Genomic DNA, 16,139 nt, shown 5'->3' with positions numbered 1-16,139 from the left:
GAACATAAAATGGGGCAGCCACTGAGAAAAAGAGTTTGGCAGTTCTTCAGGAAGTTAAACCCAGGACTGCCATACGGCCCAGCAATTACACTCCTCAGGACATATTTGAGAGAACTGAAAATCTGTGTCAGTTATATTTGTGTCCTCGTACACAAATGTTCACAGCATCACTGTACACAATCCCGAAAAGGTGGCAACAGTCCACATGTTCACTGACAGAAAAATGAATAAGCAAAAACTCACACACAACAGACTATAGAAACGAACCAAGACCCTGGCCACAGAAAAGAACGAAGCTCTGCTACAGGCTACAGTGTGGAGAAACCTTGAAAACATAATACTGAGTGAAAGAAGCCAGACCCAAAGGCCACAGAGCACATAATCCCATTGATAAGACGCGTCCAGAACAGGCAGGATGCAGATTAGCGGTTGCCAGGGGCTGGGGGCAGGGGGATGGGGAGTGACTGCTAATTCAGGTTGTTGGGCTTTTGGAGGGTAAATGGTTTGGAACTAGATGGAGGTGGTGGTTGCACCTTGGGAACTAGAAATGATGGCAAAAAGAGAGACATGGGAGAAGCTGAAGAAATGTCCCCAAAGTAGAAGAAATAAACAACCAGGAGGACAACAGTGAATGGTGTAGGAGCATGGCCCCCAAGGGCAACTCAGAGGAAGCCCGTGGGAGGACGCTGAGGCCTCTCACAGCCGCACGGAGGATGAAGAGGATGAGGCAAGCATTCAGACTGCCAGGGCCACCGGCGCCCTGGCCCCAGAGCACCCTCCGGACTATCCTGTGACCGCGGGGACACACACAGGCCAGGGAGGGAACTGATGAGGCTTCCTCGGCCAGACCTTCAATGTGGAGGGAAAGTTCCTTCCAATCTAGAAGGCTAGATGTGGCCAACTGCCGACAGTGTGCTGGCCACCCAGGTGTGGAGCTGTGGAAGATAGACGTCCCAAAGCCTTCTCCCCGGAGAGATGCTCCAAGAGCTGGGTCCCTTCAGCATCAGGGCAGAATCACAGACCCGGAAACAGGAGGATCTGCAAGGGAGGGAGGCAGCTCCCCGCGGAAGCCCTGGTCCCTTGAAAGTGATGCAAGGCCATGAGACAACCAGAGGGAGCTTGTGGCTGGACGTGAAAGGCACAGAAGGCCGAGCACTTGGCCAAGCGGCTCACCAACTACAGGGAAGTGCACCGCCCGTGAGACGTACAGAGGCTTGGGCTGTCTAGGCTAAGCCCTGGGGGAGGGAGGCCAGGACGGGGCAGTCGGGGGACTGATTTCAAGGCCTCATCCTGCACTGGGACATCCAGACTCTGCCTGGGCCAGGCCAGGGCTGAGCAGCTACTCATGGGGACTAAAAGCACGGAGGGAGCATCCAAATAAACAGCTGAGGGCTTCCCTGGTGGTCCAGTGGTTAAGAATCCACCTGCCAATGCAGGGGACACAGCTGTGATCCCTGGTCCGGGAAGATTTCACATGCCGAGGAGCCCTTAAGTCCACATGCCACAACCACTGAGCCCATGATGCAGAGCCCAAGTGCTGCAACTAGTGACGTGTGCACCGCCCTGAATCGGCGCTCCGCAACAAGAGAAGCCTCTGCAACATGAGGCCCGAGTGCCTGTCTGCCAGAGCAGAACCACGGGGGCCCAGGCAGACCCTGGGAGCACAAGTGCACCCAACTCAGGCTTAGAAGAAGCTGTAGGACAAGGAGGGCCACAGCCGCCGGGGTAACACCCTAAGACCTCGTTTCTCCTCCTTGCCATGAGACCCGTGCATGAAGAGCGGTTGCAATGAGGGCTTTCTTCAGGGAGGGAGCAACCTAAACATGAAAAAAAAAAGCTGTGCAGAGCAGCGCCGGGTTGTGGGTATCAGTGATACTGACCCTGACCTCTGCCCACCAATCAGGTCAAGCTCCCAAGAGCAGCAGATGCCGTCAGCTTCTGGAGAGGCATCGGGCCAGGCCACCCCCCAGCTAGACCACTCAGGCCAAGAGGAGAGCGCCCAGACGGCCCAGAGCAAACGAGAGGGAGGAAAGGAGAGCTTGGCGTTGCCCTGAGCCCCGGGGGTCAGGAGCCCGAGGAGCCTCCCACCTGATACCCCTCAACATTCAGCCCAGTTTCCGAGGGCCCACACCCACCCAGGGCCAGACTGCCCACAGAGTGCTTGCTCCTGGCCATGCCCCTCCTGGAGAGCTCTGGGAGGGCAAGGCCTGGGAGCCTGAGATCAGCGGGCGCCGAGTGAGAGGCTCTGAAGGAAGGAAGGGTGGGAGCAGCCTCAAGGCACCCCACCCCCACGTGCCCCTTGGCACCTCAAAGCACTGAGGTGGGTGTAACTTACTACTTCAACACTACTGCTAGGCGTGCATGCATGCTCCATCGCTTCGGTCGTGTCCGACTCTTTGCAACCCCATGCCCTATAGCCTGCCACTAGAGTCCATTAGAGTCTCCAGGCAAGGATACTGGACTGGATTGCCATGCCCCCCTCCAGGGGATCTTCCCAACCCAGGGACTGAACCTGCGTCTCCCACATCGCAAGCAGATCCTTTACCGCTGACGCAACCACCTGCAGGAGGTGACAGTGTCTATCTGAGACCTGCTCGTCCAGGCAGCAGAGGACAGCCAGAGAGGGGAGGGGGAGCGTTGTCTGCCGAAACCATCCCGCTCAGCCTCCCTGAGCACCTAGAGACTGCTAGGGAGCCAGAAGAGTGACCCCGGAACAGCAGATGAGCACCCTGCAGGGCCAAGGAGGAACTCCTTGTTCACCTAGAGTGGCCCCAACTTGGCTCTGATTTCCAGATGCAGTTACTGCTTTAAACAACTTAAAAAAAAAACCTTCATAAATTGCTCCAAGTCCCTGAGAAACCACTTAAGGACTAATTAGCATCTCAGGCTGCTCTGAAGGGCACTTCACAGCCGGGCTCTCGGGCATCAGTTGAGAAGGAAATCATTAACTGCTTGCCTTAGACAAGGGCCGACTTAACCACTTCTCCCCAGAGCCACCTTGGCTACTCCTGACTTCGGGTCCCCATTAACCCGAGAGGGGATGCGTTTAATTAATGCTGCTTAATAGTGTCTGTGGGGAGGTTTGCTTTGCTTTGTTCCTCTCTGCTTCCAGTCCTTGAGACTTTCTTTTTAAGAAAGAGGCAGCCTGCAGCAGTAGCCTGTGGGGATGTGCAAATTTCAGAAGGAGCTTGGTAGGAGGGGAAGGAGGGCCAGCAGGAATGGCCACTTTGGGGCCTTCTGTCCCGAAGTTCTCATGTTCACAGACACTCGTGCCCTCCACCCCACTCAGCAAGTCTCGCCTTTTCCCTACAGGAGGCCACGGTGGGCTACCCAGGCAGTCTCTCCAGACCCCTCCATGCTGCCTGCGGGCCCTGTGGGCTCTGGCACCACAGGAGGCCGCCCCAGCCTCCTGGAGATGGGATGTGGCCCAGGCCCGGCGGACGGGGACCCACTCATGGATGGGGTGGCAGTTTTACCGGATGAGCATCCGCTTCAGCAACTGCTGGTCTCCCTCCGAGTAGCCGGGCCAGTCCTTCTGCACATCCTTGTACACACAGTCCTTCAGCGTGCACGTGCCATCCTTGGCATTCACGTTGGCCACCTGCAAGATACAGCCAGGCTCACCTCGTGTATAGCCTGAGAGAGAGATGATCATGAAAGCATTTTGGGGGGTGGTGTGGGGAGAGGCGGAGACAGACATTAAAGGGGAAAGAGGACAGCACACCTCTGCCCCAAGCCAACACTTGGCCCCCCAACTCCTCCGCAGTCCGGGACAGTGGCCCTTGGGGTGCAGAAGGGTCAGAGCAGCAGGCCCAGATGCTGCTGGAGGCCAGGCTGGCTCCACAAGGGGGCGCTGCCATCTACACTCCCAAGACTCCATCAGCAGCCCATCCCGCTGCTATGGACGGAACCATTTTTGTCCTCCACAAATCCATGTTCAATCTTACCCCCTGCTAACCTAAGGCGATGGATTAGGAGGCGAGGCCTCTGGGAGGTGATGAGGTCACGAGGGTGCAGCCCCCATGAGGGAGTGTCCTTTTGGGGGAGGGGCTGTGCCGGTCTCTGTTGCTGTGAGCCTTCTCCAGATGCGGCAGGTCGGGGGCTACTCCCCAGCTGCGCTGTGTGGGCTGCTCATCGTGGTGGTTCTGTTGCAGAGCACAAACTCTGGCCGGACGGCGGTCCGTGCTTCAGGCGCCGGCCGGGCAGGCGTGGTAGTCGCCCTGCTGTCAGTCTTGAGCTTCAGCAGTCGCAGTGCATGGGCTCGGCAGTCGTGGCTTCCAGGCACTAGAGCGCAGGCTCAAGAGTAATGGCGCATGGGCTTAGCTGCTCTGCAGTATGTGGGATCTTCCTGGATCAGGGATTGAATCCGTGTCTTCTGGACTGGCAGGCAGATTCTTTACCACTGATCCACCAGAGAAGCCCAAGTGTCTTTATAAAAGAGAACCCAGAATTTCCTCGCCCCTCTCCCCGGGATGAGCATGAGAAGGCAGAACACAGGCCCTCACCAGACACACCCAATCTCCCGGAGCCCTGATCCTGGGCCTCCAAGTCTCCAAAGCTGTGTGACGGGTCTGTGGTGTCTAACCCACCCAGGCCATGGTGTTCTATGACAGCAACCTATGGACTAAGATACACACTCTCAAACTCACAGCTCCTGTGGCAGAGTTGGCCGAGCTGGGGGAGGGGTGCCTTCAGGGCCCAAGCTGAGCCCACCTTCCCTGCCACCAGCCAGCCCTGCTGCTTTTGGTTAACGTAAGCTGAGTTCGTCTTCAAGACTGTGCAAAGATGCATTTAGAACATTTGCCTTAATATGCTTGATGGAATTCAGGCCCCTGGCCCGCAGAGGGCAGTTTCCTGAGCGTCTCGTCAGGCACCACGGTCTCTGGAGCGCGTGCAGAGCTGTGTGATTGGCACGGCAGCTGCTGTTTTTCACTACAACTGAGACTGTGAATTTATTCTCCACGTCACGGCGGTTTCCACAAAGAGCATTTTTTAATGGCTGAGTAATATTCCGCCACGAGGCTTCACTGTGATTCACTCCATCCCCTCTCCTTTGTTGGACGCGGACTCTGCTTCCAGCTTCTCTGGAGCATAAACAGATGTCACTTGCGCAGGTTTTTCCATGCTGGTAACGGTTTTTTTCGGCCAGCTTCCCAGAAGTGGGATTAGTTGGTCAGAGGCTCTGAATATTTTTATGGCTTCTGAGACGCTTTGCTAAAATGCTCTCCAGAAGAGCCACCCACCCACCCATCCACACTCCCACCAGGAAGGTGGACTGCCTCAAATCTTCTTTTTGGATGTTTTCACAAGAGTAGAGGAGGAGGTGTCTTTGCACAGCGCTGCTTTGTCAGTGCTGCTCATCAGAGTCCCTGGTCACTGGGGGGGGGGGGGGGGTGGGGGGGGTGGTGCTGGGAAATGAGCATCCGTAGTGAGGTGTAGCCCCCATACCTTCCTATCCCCATGCTGGTGGGGTCCCAGTGCCCCCTCCCACAATTGGTGGGGAGAACAAGTCCGGTAGCAAACATAGCAGCTCAAGGCAGAAGGGACAGGAAATCAGAGAATGGGAAAGATCAGAGTGGGCTCCCAGGATGCTCTAGCACAAGACATCGCCTGGGCCGCCTCGGGGAGCTGCCAAACCCAAGATGACTGGGAAAGCTGGCACTTAGCACGATGCCTCCCTGGTCCCAGGAAAGGACCAGGAGCGACAAGAACACCCTGGCAGTTAAAAACGAAGCAGGTGCCCCAGGCAGACCCAGGTCAGCGCCGCCAGCGCCCTCTCTCTCCAGAGCACCAAGCCTGGTGCCCCTGTCGCGGCTAAGGGTCACTCAGCGGGTAAATCTCAGGTGCCGTCAAACACTGGGTCAGCCACGGCTCACATTCTGCATGTGCTGCTTTTTCACTCTGGGCCCGAACAGAACGAGACTGGAGAGCAGGAGCAAGGGCGTCTTTCAGAACGCTGCCCCAGGGGCCGAGGGCCTGGCCGGCGGCGGTCCATGCTTCAGGCGCCGGCCGGGCAGGCGTGGTAGTCGCCCCTGCCGTCAGTCTCAGCTCACGGCTGACGGCCCTGCCCCGCTCCCTGAGCTGTGCCTCAGCCACCCGGTGCTGCAGGAGGCAGCTCTGGGCGGCCCCCAGCCCAGGAAAAGGGCCTCTCGTGTGCTTCCCCCAATTTCCCAAGGGTGAGGCAACACGTGTGACTTTCCAAGGAAATGAGCACCCTGGGAAATGTCCTTCCTGGTTCCAGAGCTTTCTGGATGCTCTAGCAAGCCCCAGAGAAACCTCCTGGACTACAGAGCACTGTACCTGTCTTCTCTAGGCCCCAGGCTGACTCCCGAGCTGGCTGGGAGAAGCTGCCCCTCAGTCCTCGCCGGCACAACCTGCGCGAGGGGGGCGGCGGCTCAGGAGGCCAAGTCTGCACAGAGGCCCCAGTGAGTACCCGGAGGAGCCCCCGACGGGAACAAGGCTCCCGGGAGCACCTCAGCCCTCAGGCCCCGGGGGCGTCTCCACGGTGAAGGGGAGGGGAGGTGAGCCCAGCCCCAGGTCAGCACTCGTGCTCGGAGTGCAGCGGCTGGTCACCGCGGCCCCTCTTCCCTCCTCACCCCTGCCCCGTGCCCTGAACTCGCTGGGGGGCGATGATGACACAGGGATGCCAATCCGAGCATGGGGGGACGAGAGCCATGCCGACGTTCTACCAAAGCTGTGTGTGGTCACCCCAGCCTCAGACGGCACTCAGGGAGGGGCAGAGGGGCAGCAGGGCGCCCACGGGAGAACTCAATCGGAAATTCTCGGCAATTCCTCGGACACAGCTCCGGATGGTCATGGCGCCAACTTCCGACCACAGGAGGCAGCACCCAGGAGCCCAGAGTGTCCGAGGCAGGGCCTCAGCTCCTCCCAGAACACTGGCGTGACTGCCGCCGGCTGTGCCATCCTGGCAGCGGCAGTGCTCTGAGGCGGCCTGCTGCCACTCCACAGCGGAGCAGCGTCCACGGGGCCCAGCTGAGGCGGTGGATCGGGAGCGAGCCACTCACCCTCTCAGGAGTCCGTGAGCTGGCTCCCCCAGGGCACAGCGCCAGGAAGGCTCTGGGACCGCCGCTGTCGCTGCAAAGCCCTGGCCGTTTAACAGCAGGCTCTGCCTGCCGGCCCCACGTTCCTGCCTGGTTAGCTCCTGACCCCAAAGCGAGGTGCTCCAGTCACACCCCAGCCTCAGACAGAAGCCTGAGGGTCCAGACATGAAGCCCCTTGCCTACAGCCACAACTGAAAAGCCACAAGGAGACCCACCTGATATGAAGCCTGAGTTCTTGCTAACTTGGGCTTGCGCATTCCCCAGGCTTCATTCAATTCCAAAAACCTTGTGCAGCTGAAGTCTCGGGTCCCCCATGCTATGCCCACTGCCTGCGAGCCTACAGCTGTGAGGAGACGAGCCCTGGAGAGTAAACAGTGCCCCGTGCCCCGCCCCGGGCAGCACGCACCTGCTGGAGGAGGCCGTCCAGCGCGTCCTTGTCCGCCTGCGCCAGGCCGTCCTTCTGCAGCCGCAGCAGCAGCTCGGCCTTCCGGTAGGGTCTCAGCGCCAGCAGGTGCAGCACGCGGTCCCGGAAGGGCCGCTGAGACACCCCGCTGCCCCCGCCAGCGCTGCCAGCGCTGCACTTCTTGATGGCGCTGGCCGGGTTGATAGGGGTTGCCCGCTTCCGGGAGGGCACAGCATCCACTGCCCCCGGGGCCGGTTTCCGAAACTGAACCTTCTTGCCTACAGTAAGAGCCAGGCGTCAGGGACGGGAGGGGCTGAGGGGTGGTCGCCGTGCGCCCCTGTCTGGAGCGGGCGGCACGCTCCTGAGCGAGCAGACATCCATGGATGGCCCACGGCCACAGCCCCGCGCTCTCGCCGAGCCCGGGAGGAAGGCGCCGTAAGCCTCGCGCAGCCCCACCTGCTGACCACAAGCAGATCGATGGGCACGCGCGGGGTCCCCAGTCTCAGAAGTGGGCTGAGAGCCTTATTATCTAACTTCATCCAAGCCCTGGCCCCTATGGGGAAGGTGGCTGATGCTTAAAAAGGAGTCCCAGGACGGCCAGAAGGAGCACCCCAGAGCCTGCAGTTCACAGCTCTATGCTGGTCCCCTGGGTCCCGCCATTCTCTTTTATGACAAAGGAGAAAATAAAAGCGTCAGGTCACTTGGGCAGACCTGCCTGTGCTCGGAGCCCCGGGGGCTGCAGGCCTCTCCCCCACCCTCCTGGTGCAAACAGAGACATGCAAGGGGGTCCTCCATGGAGCCCCCGGAGTGCTCTCGAGGAGGGGGCTTCCATCCAAAGTCGCTCACTCCACCTTGGACAACGCCCCTGCCACCGCAGGAAGGAGGACCTCTGAGCGAAGTCAGTGCAGGTCTTAAACCCGTGGGCCACAAACCTCTCCATGACAACTGTCTTTGGCATGTATCCCTTAACTCTGACTTGTCGAATGAACACAAGAAATGCATTTAGAACCTGCAGGGTCAGACTTCATCCCAAGAGAACCCTGATGACATGGGGGAGAGGCCGGACACAGCCAGGACTGCACGTCCGTGGCTTCTGAGGCCGGAGAAAACAAACCTACGCAAAAGCCGTCACTGTATCCTAAATGGAACAGTAAGACAAATTCTGACTGAAAGACCCACCCAAAACTTATTGAAATGGGTACAAATGTCCATATTTGCATCTTAAGGCAGGAGCAGGCAGCTGCAGCCCTTTGGGATTCTGGCGGGCACCTCCTGGGCGGCTGACAGCCCAGGGCCCAGGCTCCCTGGCCACACACTGCCATGCCCACCAGGGCCCTGTGCTGATAGGAGGACCAAAACCATCTGGGGTTTCATTCAGCGCCAACGCCACCGCTAGGCAAGGGAGACTGCATGTTCTTTGGAGCAATGTGAAAGACCAATTTTTCCTTAAAGAAGAAAAACCTCCAAAAGCCAGCAAGGTTCTCCTTTGCTCTGTGCCTCTCTGGCCTTTCTTGCCTGACCATGAACTCACTGGCCTCTTTAACTCCGTCTACGTCCAGAGGTGGGAAGACTGAGGCAGCACGACGGAGCTTTCTAAATGAACAGGACTTCTCTCTGCACTTTCAATGTGGTCAGTGTCTCATTGTCACTGAAACTGTTTCCAAGCAGAGGCTGAGGGGGTGGGAGGTCCTAGGAAACAGGGACCAACGCGTTTCCTCCCAGGTCTCCACCCTATGGTCCCTCGCTGGCCCCAGCACAGCAGCAGGCTGCTCGCCGCAGAGTGCATCTTGCCATCTGCACTGTGCCCTGACCAGGTCAGCCATGGGAAGGAGACACCGGGGCAGGTGAGGGCAGGGGTGGCCACTGAAGGACAGGCTGCAGCTCTGGTTTCACGCACGGTGAGAGGCAGATGTACCTGAAGCAAGAGCCTGGGGAAGGGGCCCTGGGATTCAGAATTCTGGGAACTCTCAGGCCCTCTAGTCCATGCTAGATTCAGAATGCAGTGGACACCACCCAAGAAGGACCTGCTGACACAACACTGATCCCACTCCCCTGGCCTCTGTCAGCCCATCACTCCTGTTCCGGCTCCTGACGGGCCCTGAGGCTCTCCAGCTCTCCTGGCAGCTGCCCAGCAGGCACAAGACCCCCACAAGGCCCCGGCCCGCGATTCTCACCCAGGTAGCGGCCTCCGGGCTTGATGACGATGGCCCCTCGGCTCCGCGTCTCCTCCTCGGCCTGCGCCAGGCTCTGCCGCGCCTTCTGGTAGGAGTCGTCCGTGGCGCACACTGTGATTTTGTCCTGGATGCTGCCCAGGAAGTCCAGGTGGACATCCCCTCGGCTGCAAGACAAGAGGCCAGAAGGTGAGGTGAGCTCCTCGGATGACCAGAGAGGCGGCCTCGGGGCCGACGCCCCCCCGCCTCTGACACTCCCGCCTAGGAAAGGGGGCCTGGTGCTGACTTGGCCAACAGGGTTTCTGCAAGGCACACCCTGACCTGAAAGAAGCAAGGGAACCCAGGTTCTCGGGCAAGAAGGGGCACGCCAGGACCCACACCTGGACCCTGGACGCACTGTAAGCGCCAGGACAGCTCACCTGAGGAGGAGAGCTGGGGCTGGAGGTGGGGTAAACACCCGCACGGCAGGCCGAGCCGCCATGAGAGCCGGGCAGCGTGGGCAAGGCTCACCTGGAGACGTACTGCTGGATGCAGTCGAAGCTGCCCTGGGGGCTGTCACGGCCGATGTTGGAGAGGTAGAAGGAGAACGTCCGCGCCTCCGCGGGGCAGTCAGGTTGGGGGATGGAGATGTGCTGCATGGAGAAGGGGTGTCACTGGGGGGCTCACAGGCAGGGCCAGCACGTGGTCCTGGCCCGTCCCTGGCAATGTGTGAATATATCCCCTGTCTTCCTATCTGAGAGACCAGCCTGTCACCACGGCCAGGCTGCTGGTGGGCCCTTGGCGCCCACAGCGGCGCGGGGTCGGGATGCGGCTTCCCGCATCTGCAGCAATGGTACTGCAGGCTGAGGAGCACAAGCTCTCAGCACACACCGGAAGCAGGGCCACTCCAACCAGGCCACGACAGTCTCCCACCACGCTGGGCAGACCAGGCTTGAGACAACCCGTCAAGCTGAAATGGGACAAGACGGGTGGGTGTCAGCAGCGGGCCAGGCACGCCCGGCTGAGATACCCTGGTGCACACTCCCCCTACCCCCATGTGGCGAGGCCCTCTCCATCTCCTCCAAGGTGTCTGGGCAGAAGGCAGGCACGCAGGCGCGGGCCCCGAGGGGCTCACAGATGGGCAGCACTTGCCCCCGCCGACCACGACACAGGATGTGTGCACATCGTTCACCTAACCCTGACGGCAGACGGCACCGCCAGAGCCTGACTAGGCAAAGCCACAGCTGCCAGAGAGGAAAGACAGAAGGCCTGGCCGGCCGACAGACAGATGGCACTAGTCCTGGCTGAGGTGCAGGGCTCAGCGCAAGGCAGGAAACCCAGAGGCCGCTTCATTCCAGGCCGACCCTCTGGCCCCCTGCCCACCTGGGGCGACGGCCAGCAGCTGCTGAGAAACACAGACAGGAAAACCTCACGCTCCAGCTGCCAGCCCCTGGGCGGGCCGGGAAGGGCCTCCAGAGCCCTGTCGCCAGAGAAGACCAGCCTTAAGGTCCGCCCTGGGCGGAGCACCGGGCTTGTCACAGTCAGGGAGACGCACCGGGAGGAGCCACGGATGGACAAGGGGCGGCAGCAGGGTGCAGCGGGCAGCAGGCTGTCCCTGGGCTGTCGTGCCGCCTCCGCAAGCCGAGCCGAGGACGCCGCCTCTGAGGTGGCGTGAGGACAGCAGCACGCGACCCTGGGCTGAACGCCTCCCGCCCCGTGCCCGGCTGTCACATGCCAACGCAGCCAGCTCGGCCTGTCTGATCAAGGACACGCAGGCCCAGCCACTACGAGAGAAGCTGCTGCCCCGCCCAGCCCTCGGCGGGGTGTGGAGACCCTCGAGGGGAGCTGGGAGGGCACGCAGCCCAGGACTGGCTCCAAACGCTGCGGAAGCCCCGTCACGCACAGCCAGTCTCTGCTCCACGGAGACGCTCCCTCCTCACACAGGGAGAGCCAAGGCGTCACAGAGCGGCCCCTGGGCCCAGCCACTCGGGACGGGAAGAGCCTGGCCTGGGGGAGAGGGGCAGTCTGTGGAGGCTGTCCAGGGACTGCAGACGACCTCGGGCTGCCGATCACGCCGCCCCCAGCTCCCCGCCCCACCAGCCCCGCCCCACAGCTGGTGTCTGCCCCGCGCTCTCCTGGCCCTCCAGCATCCTCCTGCGCATGCAGCAGGTGGCAGAGGGCCGGTCAGGACGCGCAGCCAGCGGCAGGGAGACCAGCAGGGCGCCCATGCCAGGTCAGCCCTGGGCAGCCACACAGACCCTGATCTCCACACACACGTTTCTGTAAGGGTCAAAGAGGGGATGAAGCACCTCCCACTTGGCAAGTGTGTTTCTACTATAAGCCTGGACTGCCTGCCACAACGCACCTTGGGCAGGAAAACACCTGTGTGTACACACACGCACACTAGAGTCCCCGTGCAGCGTTGCACTGTCCACACACACTCCTCTGCAGACGCGACCTTCGTTCTCTATCATGGAAGTAACCGGACACCCAGCACCCAGACGCTTCTGAGGGTCACCGCGGGAGAGGCCCCCCAGGTACCACACAGGCAGGGACACACTGACGCAGTGACCCAGAACGCGGCGGGAAGAGAGTGCACCATGATGTCAGCAAAACCAAAAGCGCTTCTGACGGAGCCTGAGCCCTGACACGCAGCCCCTCCCCACGCCTGACCCTGAGCCTCTCCCTCACCATGTGTTGGCTCTGGCGGAGACCTGGCCTCCCCCGGTGACATTTTTCCATCTCTGGCTGCTCAGAGGGCAGCGGCTGCCGTGACTGCCTGCCACAGCCCCCGTCAGGGAGAGGAAAGGAGAGGGGTACAGCCTATGTCCCGACACCACCGTGCGCCTGTCCAGGCAGGGGCGTGGGGGACCATTCCCTGTGATCCTTTAGCCCAGTGAGGACCTTTTCCACACAGGTATGTATCAGCCCTTTCAAAATCCTCAAGTGGGGGGGCACAGCCCAGAGCCGGGTCTGTGTAGCCACTGGGGCCACAAGACAGCGGGCGGGGGAAGGCCTGTGGAGCCTGCCACAGCAGTCCTGACGCCCCAGCCCCTCCCCAGCTCTCTGGCACCAGAGCACACGGAATCCTCTGGTTAACGGGCTGTTACAATGCTGGTTAATGGCTACCAGTCCCGGGAACCAGTGAGGGAAACCAGCCCGCTGGGCACAAATGGCCCAGGATGCCTGGCTTTCTCTGTGGTGGCAGACAGCGCGACACGCTTTCTCAAACTCGGCCTCTGCTCCGCGTTCTGGACCGAGCCCTGGCTCCCCCAGGGGCCACCACGGGGCCTGCAGCAGGCCTGAGCAGGGCAGGTTTAGTGCATCTGGTGTCGGCCCCAACTCCTGCTATGAGGAGGCCGAGCAAGGTGCCACAGACTCACAGATGTGCCTGAGTGCAGAGATGCACAGGCAGACCTGGACCTCCAAACAGCCGTGTCCCATCCGGACGACCCAAGGGGCTGACGTCCAATCCAATCCTCCCAAGGAGGGTGCTGGTTCCACCGTGAGTAGATCAAGCCCCTTTGAAATTTGTCCAAGTCAAGCTGGCAGCCCTAACCCCACGTACGCAGGGCCTGATGTGTCTGCAGTCCAAGTGGGGGCTTCACTAAGACAAATGAAAACCCCAGCAGGCTGTGGGCACAAAGAAATGGCAGGGGACGCACTTGGCATCCTCTTCAGGAGAGAACAAGACCAAACAGGGCCACACAGGAACCAAACACTGCCGAGCCAGACTCTGGCCAGAGGGTTTTCAGGGAACGCTTGCTTTATTACCTTTATTTTCAGGGAACCCTCAGCATAAAACATATTTTGGATCAAGAATTACTGCTGCACGGCTGCATGGTCGGGAAGATCCTCTGGAGGAGGCAGTGGCAACCCACTCTATGATTCTTGCCCAGGGAATCCCACTGACAGAAAAGCTGCTGGGCTACAGCCCATGGAGTCCCAGCATCGGACAACTGACCACACACACCCTGGATGGCCTTCCGATAACAAAGCAGCCTCTTCCGCCCACTGGAAGGCCCTCAGGTCCTCAGCCCCAAACCCAGGGGGTGTTCTGAGCACCTACTTCCTTTCAAGAGCTGCCCCCTCACACTGTGGACAGGGAGAGGGAGCACACACAGCCCCCCGCCCACCACTTCCCAGGCTTCCAAGTCATTCCCGCCATGCAGCAACCGGCAGCCCTGGGCTCAAGCTTGGGCCGGCCCTAAGAACTCCCGCAGAGCCGGCATCTGGACTGCAGACACACACTGGTCACGGCCTCTGACCAGGGCCATCATACCTCGTTCTAGAAACTGCCTTTGGGTTCCCGCTGCAGCACACAGAAATGCCTTACACAGCCCTGGACACCAATCCCAGCTCCCTTTCTTTCTTCATCAAATGAAGACCTCTGGGATGGGGCCAGCCAGCGAGGGGGCTGCCTCTTCCCCTCGGGAAGCTGATGCTTCACCAGCTGTCAGGAATTGAGAGCTGAGAAGTGACCCCTGATGGCAGAGGGGCCCAGGGCAGCCATCCCAGTGTCTGAGAGAGAACAGAGAACTCACACAGACACAGACATGGCAGACGAAACAAAGGTGAGCATTTTGCTCCAATGATGATGCCCCAATGCTGGACGTGCTACAGGCTGCCGTAGTCACCCCCAGGAACCAGCGAACACCAGGGCCTGGCCGCCCACCACCACGGCCAGACCTCGTGGCACTCCCTGCATGGATGGGGAAGTGGCCGGGCCGGACCTGACTCCCACCCCAGGAGCTGGGGGACACTGAGACGCTCTGCCAGCTGGGCTGCATTCACATCGCCGGGGGGGGGGGGGGGGGCGGGGGGGGGCGGCGAGCACCAGGAACCGAGTGAGCGTGTTCTGGACTGCAGGGGGACTCTGCTTCTCCTTGAGCCATGGTTTATTTTGTTGGCTGCGCAGGGTCTCACAGGCCCAGCTGCGGCACCTGGGATCTCTGATATGCGTTGCGGCAGGCGGGATCTTCACTTGTGACATGCAAGCTCTTAGTTGAGGCACGTAGGATTTAGTTCTCCGACCAGGGATGGAACCCAGGCCCCCTGCATTGGGAGTGCAGAGTCACAGCCATGTGCCGCCAGGAAGGCTCCCTCCTAAGGCACCCAGCCCTGAGGTGCACGGCCCCTCTCCTGGGTGGGGAGGCCAGCAGCCAGAGGGAGATGACCTGGCCGAGGCCCCTGAGCTAAGGAGCAAAGAGGGTCTCAATCTTCAGCGCGCCAGCCTCCTGGGCCTCTGGGAAGCAGGCCCTGCCAGCTTGCTCGGGGTCCAGAACATGGAGTCAGCACAGGCACCAGGAGTGCTGGACGAGCGGGCCAACTCGACCCGCCCGCCTCCTGCTGTTTCCAGCCTCGAGGCAGGAGGGCACAGCCAGGAGAATTGGGAGCAGACAGCAAGGGCCTCGCCTCCTCCCCCCACTGCTCCGAGTGGCCACGCAGTCGTGCCTGGCCACGACAGCATCTGCTCTGCACCTGGCCCCAGGCCAGGCCTCTCACACCCGGCGGGGAGGAACGGTCACGTTCTATCAACACCCGGGAGAAGGACAAGGCTCAGAGGCCACCAGGGGCAGACCGCACGCCTGGGCCTTCGCAGCAAACTGGGAAAGAACAGCAACCCCTTGCCACAGGCCTCCTCCAGTCCTCACACGGTCCCACCCAGGGAAGAGCCTCTTAGTGGAGACTCACGGCCTGGCTTGCCCCTGGCTGCAGCACACGGCCTCCACACCCTCAGAACCTTCTAGGTAGTCCATGACACATGAGAATGCCCAGAAGGAAAAAATGTGGGATTCTCAACTCAGAGGCAGGGACCCTTTCTTGAATGGATGTGGCGCTTAAGTTTGGCACAGGGATTTGGGCGACACAGTGCAAAGCCCAGGAGACCCTCACGGCGCTTCTAGGAGCACCCCAGTGGTGTCTTGCTGACTAGAAAGCACTGCTCATGGATAAAAAGAACAGCAATCTGTGCCCTGGCTTCCTCGCGTTCCCACAGCTGCTGGGGGCACACTGTGACCACGGGCCACAAGAGGGCGCCACTGGGCCAGTCTGGCAGCAAGCCCAGCGGGCCCTGCCCCTTGGGGAAACAGGTCAGCGGAAGATCAAGCAGAAGCAGGCGGCCAGGGCCAAAGAGGGCATGGGAGCCCAGAGAAGGCATGGAGCAGGGAGCATGCCCTGGGGCCTTTAAGGGCCTCTCACTGAGCCTGACTGCTCTTGGTGTGCTGGTGATCCCCGGGCCAGGCCCCAGCCCCTAGTGACTCCATGAGAGGCAACCTGGGTGTGCTCTAAAGCTCCTCTGTAGGTGCGGTGAACCCATGACCAGGTCTGGGTCGGCCTCACACAACCAGCGGAAGGCCTTAAGAGGGAAACTGAGGCTTCCCTGATGAGGAAGAAGCTTGCCCATGAACCTCGGGGCCAGCTCCTGCTTGCCCCACGGAATTCAGACTCATCAGCCCCACAGCCCCGTGAGTCAACGTCTTGCAATATATCTCTTGGTATCGCTGTATCTGCACTTGCAGACAT

The 16,139-nt window shown here is 60.6% G+C and overlaps 1 protein-coding gene across 1 annotated transcript in view; it reads right to left on the bottom strand.

Annotated features, from left to right (window-relative positions):
- The window catches only part of ELL (elongation factor for RNA polymerase II), an 80,213-nt gene that overhangs the window by 12,534 nt on the left and 51,540 nt on the right, over positions 1-16,139 (bottom strand). Inside the window, exons 3-6 of the mRNA XM_061149804.1 lie at positions 10,146-10,267; positions 9,639-9,802; positions 7,468-7,742; positions 3,477-3,601 (exon numbers count right to left, since the gene is read on the bottom strand). Coding sequence (XP_061005787.1) covers positions 3,477-3,601; positions 7,468-7,742; positions 9,639-9,802; positions 10,146-10,267 — 686 coding nt within the window. The remainder of the gene's footprint in view (positions 1-3,476; positions 3,602-7,467; positions 7,743-9,638; positions 9,803-10,145; positions 10,268-16,139) is intronic.

This window comes from Dama dama, chromosome 9 (genome assembly GCF_033118175.1).
Source record: "Dama dama isolate Ldn47 chromosome 9, ASM3311817v1, whole genome shotgun sequence".
Classification (NCBI taxonomy): domain Eukaryota; kingdom Metazoa; phylum Chordata; class Mammalia; order Artiodactyla; family Cervidae; genus Dama; species Dama dama.
The sequence above is the reverse complement of the archived record's forward strand: the minus strand, read 5'-3'. Positions and strand labels throughout refer to the sequence as shown.